The sequence below is a fragment of the Heteronotia binoei genome, chromosome 15, assembly GCF_032191835.1.
Source record: "Heteronotia binoei isolate CCM8104 ecotype False Entrance Well chromosome 15, APGP_CSIRO_Hbin_v1, whole genome shotgun sequence".
Classification (NCBI taxonomy): domain Eukaryota; kingdom Metazoa; phylum Chordata; class Lepidosauria; order Squamata; family Gekkonidae; genus Heteronotia; species Heteronotia binoei.
In genome coordinates this window covers 30,685,453-30,693,357 of record NC_083237.1, presented here as the reverse complement: position 1 = coordinate 30,693,357, position 7,905 = coordinate 30,685,453, and the positions used below count along the sequence as shown (strand labels likewise).

Below are 7,905 nucleotides of genomic sequence, written 5' to 3'. Positions count from 1 at the left end.
AGCCCTTTGGGTGTGATACGCAGCTCCATTGTCCCCTTTTGGGGCGGCATGGTTTCCTGCCCTCGCCCAATGCGAGGATGCTGCATCGGTGCTCGTTGAGCCACTAATGCTCACCTCCAATGACTGCAGTGTAGGTTTCTTTGGTCAGGACTTTACTATGTTATGTATGCGTAAAGATAGTAATATGTGCAGTCATTTCGCATGCCTGTGCAGATGTGCAGATTCTGGTGCTGCCTCTGAACATGTAGCTTCCAATAGAGGTGAGATGCTCCTCTTAGCTGTCTATGGCTGATACACAGTCTGTGTCAGTCTGTGGCTGATAAACAGACAGACCTCTTTTCAAGTTAATCTGTTTCTTCTCTCTTTAAGGTCACTGATCCTTATTCAAGGCAGCAACTCCCATAAATTAATGACCCTTTATGTGAAGTAGAAGTTTGCTTCTCTGAGATTGTGAGCTGAAGGGAGAACCTCCTTAGATTGGTTCAAGTCGCCAGAAGCTAGGTAGTTCACCTCTCAACAGGCCACAAACTTCTTTTGGGTCCTGAGCCTGCGCAGGCAATGTTTTCAGAGGCTTCAGGCTTGCCAGGGACATGTTGCTGAGCTTTGGTGGGCTCCAGAAAAGCAGTTGTGCATTGAAAACATTTAGATATATATTTAGCCCAATCTGTCTTTAAGAGACATACCCATAGAGGCTGACAAAACAGTGGTAGTAGACCAGGGGGAATCACTGCAGAGCTGTTTGCATCAGAGGGAATCTTTGACCCTTGTATCTATGATCTTTAACAGTGGCAGATACTACTTTGACTCACAGCTCTGGGTGTAGGTTTCCCATTTAGCCTCATGACAGTTGGGTGAAGCAGGTTAGGCTGAGAGACAGCGACTGGTCCAAAGTCACGGGGATTTGAACCTGGGTCTCCCCCGTTCTGCTCTGCTGCTTGCTAGAAAAGCAGCAGTGGATCCTATGCTATGAAGAAAAGCCCCCTTCCCAAGTGTTTCTACCCAGCTGCTGCATTTCCATTCTGCTCCATATCTATCACTTGAGCATCCCACGGGGACAGCAGTAAACTATCTGTGGCAGAACAGAAGACTTCCCCTGGTGATAGGCGGCAAACTCAACAGCAATAAGACTGCATCTAGCTATTAACTAAATGTGGAATACTTTAAGAGAGGTTTTTAATACTTTAAGAACAATCAAGAGCCAGTTTGGTGTAGTGGTTGAGTGCGGTGGACTCTAATCTGGAGAACCGGGTTTGATTCCCCATTCCTCCACATGCAGCTACTTGGGTGACCTTGGGCCAGTCACAGTTCACTCAGAGCTCTCTCAGCCCCAGCTACCTCACAGGGTGTTTGTTGTGGGGAGAGGAAGGGAAGGTGATTGTAAGCTACTCTGAGACTCCTCCAGGTAGCAAATGGCAGGGTATAAATCCAACTGTTCTTCCTTTCTTGTGAATACAGTTCTGAGTGATGTTTTTTCTCTTACTGTACTAGGAAGGAGTCCTCTTAGTCCATCACACCTGCGAGACAACTACCTGCTCCTCTTGGGTCGTGTCATGCTCCTCTGCTTCCCTGAGATTGTGAGCTGAAGGGAGAACGTCCTTGGATTGGTTCAAGTTGCCAGAAGCTGGGTAGTTCACCTCTCAACAGGCCACAAACTTGCTTCCCTCAGAGAAGAAGAAAATGGCTGCCACCCAGGAGGTGCCTCCACCAGCACTGGGCCTCCATTTTTTGTACCCGTTAGAAGAAACAATGCCCCCGAGGGTGAAGATGGAAGAGCCTGGGCCACCGTGCCCAGAGGCTGGGTGGGAGTGGGATGCAGCGGCGAAGGCCCCCCTTGTGGTTCAGGCAGGCACCATTAGTGACCTTCTGAGGTGGGCGACTCCTCCACAGGTGAGGAGCGACCCAATGCCCCAGCTGTGGGAAGTGCAGTGCCAGGAGATGGTGCAGAGCTTGCGGACACCTGCAGACGTTGTGCCAGGACCCGTTCCTGTCCCACCCCCACCCCCTGCCTGGGGGAACCTTCAGCTGCCTGAGCTGGCCCCTGTGGATGACATTGAGGCCTACTTGTCCTCCTTCGAAAGGGCGGCAGAAACCTGCCAATGGCCGAGGGGAGAGTGGGTGACCCGGCTCATGCCGGCCCTCAGCGGAAAGGCCCAGCAGCCGCATAATGGCCTGGACTCCCGGAGCGGCCGAAGCGAGCACAGAAAGGCCAAGTCTTCCAGCCTGCGAGGAGAAGGCGGCACCAGCACAGAGATGCAGCGCCAGCGTTTCCGGCAGTTCCGTTACCAGGATGCCGAAGGCCCACGGGAGGCTTGCCGGCGGCTCCGGGAGCTCTGTCGTCGCTGGCTGAAGCCAGAGAGCCGTACCAAGGAGCAGATCCTGGAGCTGCTGATCCTGGAGCAGTTCCTGACCATCTTGCCCCAGGAGATCCAGAGCTGGGTGTGGGAGCGAGGCCCCGAGACCTGCGCCCAGGCAGTGGCCCTGGTGGAGGGCTACCAGATGGGAAGGCGAGATGCTGGGATGTGGGAACAACAGGTGAGAGGGGTTTTTCATCCATGTGGTTCAGGTGACCAGACAAAGATGATAGCTTGGCAGTGAGGGAAAAGGACGTGGGGATGGCTGCCTTCAGCCACAGTCTCCGTAGAATCCATCCTCCAGCAGACACCCACTAAACTTTTTTTGGTGTCTTTTCATTACCGTCAGGGCTTTTTATGTAGAAGAAACCCAGCAGGGACTCATTTGCATATTAGGCCACACCCCTGACACATCATTGTTTCGCGCAGGGCTTTTTATGTAGAAAAGGCCCAGCAGGAATTCATTTGCATATTCGGCCACACACCCTGATGCCAAGCCAGCCAGAACGGTGTTCCTGTGCGTTCCTGCTCAAAAAAAGCCCTGACTACCATCCTGTGTCAGTAAATACATTGGATCCTCCATGGACGTTTGAACAAATCCCTGCCTCAAGGAGCTTACAGTCTAAGATGAAGGGAAATGTAAAGAGTATAAACCTATATCCCTGTTCTGAGCAGGAAGGTTTATATGTGCTTTCTTTCTTTTCATCGAGACATTTCTATGCATCTCATCTTCCCGGAACACTAGCCCAGCAGGGAGACCCACCCCACCATTTTGCTTGCGGTGCTAGTTTTGTTTGGGAGGAGTTTTAATGTCATTCCAAAACATGATCCTCTCCTTGCAGCATAAAGTGGGATTTCTCTGTTCTGCCACTTCAGGTCTCTGCTACCTCCTTAGAGGCACATTCCATTGCACGTGTGAACTGTCGGAGAGCAGCAATGTAATTTAATTTGACCGGAGAGGCTTGAGGATGGAACCTGAGGCCCTGCACATACAAAGCATGCATCTTGCCTTTTGCCTTGCCCCAAGAACATCCTTTGAGCCAGTTTGGTGTAGTGGTTAAGTGCACGGACTCTTATTTGGGAGAACCAGGTTTGATTCCCCACTCCTCCACTTGCAGCTGCTGGAATGGCCTTGAATCAGCCATAGCTCTGGCAGAGGTTGTCCTTGAAAGGGCAGCTGCTGTGAGGGTCCTCTTAGCCCCACCCACCTCACAGGATGTCTGTTGTGTGGGGGAGAAGGTATAGGAGATTGTAAGCTGCTCTGAGTCTGATTCAGAGAGAGGACGGGGTATAAATCTGCAGTCTTCTTTCACTCAGCCAAGTTTAGCTCAGGAGTCTTTGTAAAGCATGCACAGGCAGGGATTTGGGGGTGGGGGAGTGTTGCTCAGTGGTAGAGCATCTGCTTTGCACCCAGAAGGTTTCGTGTTTAGTTCCTGGCATCTCCAGTGAGAATGATCAGGTAGCAGGTGATGGAGAGACCCTGGAGAGCTGCTGCCAGTCTGTATACATAAGACTGACTTTGGGTCTGACTTAGTATTTAGCTTCTTCAAGCACTCCTGGATGGTAGGTCCCCTAGGAGCTTTGAGGGTTCTAAATGAATATTTCAAGAGAAGCTGTCAAGGTGGCTTGAAGCATTCAGTAGACATGTCGGGCTTTGACCTGGATAGCCCAATCTTCTCAGACCTTGGAAGCTAAGCTGGGTCACCCTGGTTAGTATTTGGAACATATGAACATACGAAACTGCCTTATACTGAATCAGACCCTCGATCCATCAAAGTCAGTATTGTCTACTCAGACTGGCAGTGGCTCTCCAGGGTCTCCAACTGAGATTTTTCATGCCTTTTTGCCTGGACCCTTTTTAGTTGGAGATGCCAGGGATTGAACCTGGGACCTTCTGCTTACCAAGCAGATGCTCTACCACTGAGCCACCGTCCCAACTAGGAGACTACTGAGGAATACCAAGGTTGTGAAGCAGACTCCAGGAGACCAGCGAGGAATGCCAAGGTTATGAAACAGACCCAGGCAATGGCAAACCACCCTTGAATGTCTCTTGCCTTGCAAGATCATATGCAGTTGCCAGAAGTCGGCTGTGACTTGACAGCAAAATAAAAAAGAAAAGAGAGAGACTTATTTTCAGTTCCACATGTCAAAAAAGAGGAGGCCTCTGTCTCCTTGGTGATGTATCGTTTCTCCTTGCCAGGTGACAGTGCGGGTGAAAGTTGAGCAGGTGAGCCCCCAAGAGATGATGATGCTGCCTGGAGCCCCGTGGGAGCCATCCACCCCACTGCTGCCCCATCCCGAGTGCCTCCCAACAGACATGACACTCAGCCAGCCTCCTCCAGTTCCTGCTCTGAAGATGCCCTGCGTTCCCAAACAGGAGCCTCGAGGCCTTCAGGAAACCGGTAAGATGTTGGCAGCGAGTTTTCCAGGCTGAAAAGCACCAGCCTCTCAAGCCTTTCCTCATAGAAAAGATGCACCAACTCATTGAGCAACTCAGTGGCCTTCTTCTCAGGGAACAACTTCAGCTTTGCTAAGCAGAGCCCTTAGGAATCCTTGTGAAAAGGATCTAAAGAAGGAAACTTTGACTCACGAAAGCTTTTCCCCAAAACAATTTTTGTGGAGCTCCAAGGTGCTCCTGGAGTCGAATCTGGCTGGTAAAAAGGTGTGCGTTTCTTTCCTGTGAAACTCCTCAGAAGACACTGAGAGCTCACTGAAATGTTGTGGCTCAACAGTGTCTGTTGGGTAGTACACCTGCAACTCAAGCCATACAACCAGGGCTTTTTTTTTGTTGCAGGAACTCCTTTGCATATTAGGCCACACACCCCTGATCTAGCCAATCCTCCCAAGAGCGTACAGGACTCCTGGTACAAGGCCTACTGTAAGCTCCAGGCGGATTGGCTACATCAGGGTTGTATGGCCTAATATTCAAAGGAGTTCCTGCTACAAAAAAAGCCCTCCATACAACTCAAGCATATGTGTGGCCATTGTGTGGGCTAATAGCCTTTTTTGGTGCCAGGGCAGCCACATAGTATGTATACTCAAGCACTCATTTTTTTTGGTCTCCATAACATTGGTCATGATAACGTCAGTTCTCAGCTAACTCCACTCATTTTACATCGTCGACACCCCTGTAGCACATACTGATTTGTCGTATCAGGAAAGAGTGGCCATTGGTTGATTTGCCGCTGATGTGCTTTGTTGGGGGGACCCTTTGTGGGGGACCCATTAGGTGGGTGACTACGCGGTCAAATGTTTCTAGACAGGTAAAGAGTTGTAGTTTGGCTGGGATGAGAAAACAGGAAGAGCTTCTGAGATGGACAGGCAAAGGCTGGGGAAGTTAAATGTCCTGCAGTTGATTTTCCACAACCTGCACAAAACTGAATTATTCAAGAGGGCATTTCTACATGGGTAATAGGGTTCGACTGTACAGAATGGTTTTGAAAGCTACTTGGGTAAGGGTTTAGGGAATGTGGTCTACACTACTGGTTATTGGTTGTACTGCCTGTTGCTGTTAGTGGGATCTTACTATGTAATTCTTGTATTGCTTAACCTGCCACGTTAATAGATTCAGGTGGATAGCCATGTTAGTCTGAAGCAACAGAACAACGTTGAGAGTCCAGTGGCACCTTTAAGACCAACAAAGCTTAAGTCTGGACAGAGCTTTTTTTGTAGCAGGAACTCTTTTGCATATTAGGCCATACCCCTCTCATGTAGCCAGTCCTCCAAGAGCTTACAGAAAAAAGGAAAGGTCCCCTGTACAAACACCAGTCGTTTCTGACTCTGAGTGATGCTGCTTTCACAACAGCCTACTGTAAACTCTTGGAGGATTGGCTACATCAGGGGTGTATGGCCAAATATGTAAAGGAGTTCTGCTACAAAAAAAAGCTCCATGTCCGGGTATAAGCTTTCATCTGCATGCACACTTAATTGGTATCTGATTAACATACTTCATCAGTATCTGCTCCTTCATCGGCATCTGAAGAAGTGGGCGTGCACACAAAACCCTGTGCCCAGAATTAAACTTTGTTGATCTTAAAGGTGCCCCTGGACTCAGACTTTGTTAATACTTACAGTGTGCTTCAGTTTTGTTTTCAGATTTCTGGTTGGGTCCAGATTTCTGCAATCCAAATCCTATTTCCTTATTTACTGGATGTCCCATCCTGTTGACTGTCTTAATTTACTCTACATAATCTGCCTTGAACAGTGGACTGTAAACATCAGTAAATTCTGTTGTACTCTCAACCATCATAAAATCATCAGCTTTGCCTGTGTAGAAGACAAAGATGGTGGACCTCCAGGCAATAAGAATTTCAAAGTGCTGCTGTGTTTCTTCCCACAGCAGGTGTCCTGATGGCTAATGGAAGCCGAGAACTGAACGCACTGCATGGAGGTCCTCTGGAACTGGAGCCCCATGGGGCTTTCTCAGCTGGGAACCCCCAGGTGAATGTGTCCTCTGAGAATCATAGTGAGCGAGCAAGTCAGCAACATGAGGAGAGACACTGCGAGACAGGAGAGCATCCAGCCACACACCTCAACCCCCTTGGAGTTCCCCAGGGAACAGGGAAGCCCCTCCACCGGTGTTTGGAGTGTGGGAAAACCTTTAGCCGCAACTCGCACCTGCTCACCCACCAGAGAATCCATACGGGGGAGAAACCCCATCAGTGTCCACAGTGTGGTAAGCGTTTCGGCCACACCTCCCAGCTGACTCGGCACCAGAGGACCCACGCCTCAGAGAGACCCTACCGCTGTGCCCAGTGCAGCCGGAGTTTTTACCAGAGCTCTGAGTTGACCAGGCATCGGGCATCCCATGCCAGAGACCGCCCATATGGATGCAGCCAATGTGGCAAGAAATTCCGGTGGAGTTCTGATCTTATCCGGCACCAGATCACCCACACGGGAGAGAGACCGTACAAATGCCCTGAGTGTGGGAAGAAGTTTGGGCAGAACTCACACCTCGTTCGACATCGGAGAACCCACACGACTTAACCAAGCTGTTCCCTGATGGAGGTGAAATCTTCATTTCTCACCACCAAGAGTTCACTGGGAGCCAAAGCACGGGACATATTCTTTGCCAAGCTCGGACTTGTGACAGGCCAGATGACTTTTGTCTGATGGTCATTGAGCCCTGCATCCACAGATAAACTATCTTTCAGAGGATGGCTTAGTTAGAATGAATTCTGTTTCCATGCAGAGCAGAATGGACAATGTGACCAGGCCCAGATCCTATTTCGGCTTCCACCTGGAGATTGGCAACAGATCCAGACTGAAGGAAGGGGCCAAGACCTGCTTTAGGATGGATTCTTGAACAACACTGAACTTATAGCATTTTTAGCAGCACCAGTTGGATGTCTTTTTGGTTCTTTCTTTTCTTTCTTTTTTATTTTTAGAAAAGGAGATAGATCTTCTAGTCATCTAGACAGGATTGTTGTTACATAACAATCTATATTCTCTGACCCAAGACCATATCTTTGTAGTGAGACAAAAATGATTTATCTTTTTAGAGAAATGCCCAATCTGTAATATTTCAGAACAATGGAGATCCCTCTCGGGGAAA

The 7,905-nt window shown here is 49.3% G+C and overlaps 1 protein-coding gene across 2 annotated transcripts; it reads left to right on the top strand.

The window, feature by feature from the left end:
• The first annotated feature begins 1,535 nt into the window (after positions 1–1,535).
• Positions 1,536–7,905, top strand: LOC132584344 (zinc finger protein 500-like). 2 transcript variants are annotated; one of them, XM_060256209.1, is made up of 3 exons: positions 1,536–2,532; positions 4,552–4,753; positions 6,691–7,905. In XM_060256209.1, exons 1-3 carry the CDS (start codon positions 1,678–1,680, stop codon positions 7,335–7,337), a joined length of 1,704 nt encoding a protein of 567 aa, XP_060112192.1. In that variant the 5' UTR covers positions 1,536–1,677; the 3' UTR covers positions 7,338–7,905. The 2 variants fall into 2 exon arrangements, with proteins under 2 accessions (XP_060112192.1, XP_060112191.1); XM_060256208.1 differs by having other exon boundaries at positions 1,547–2,532; positions 6,694–7,905.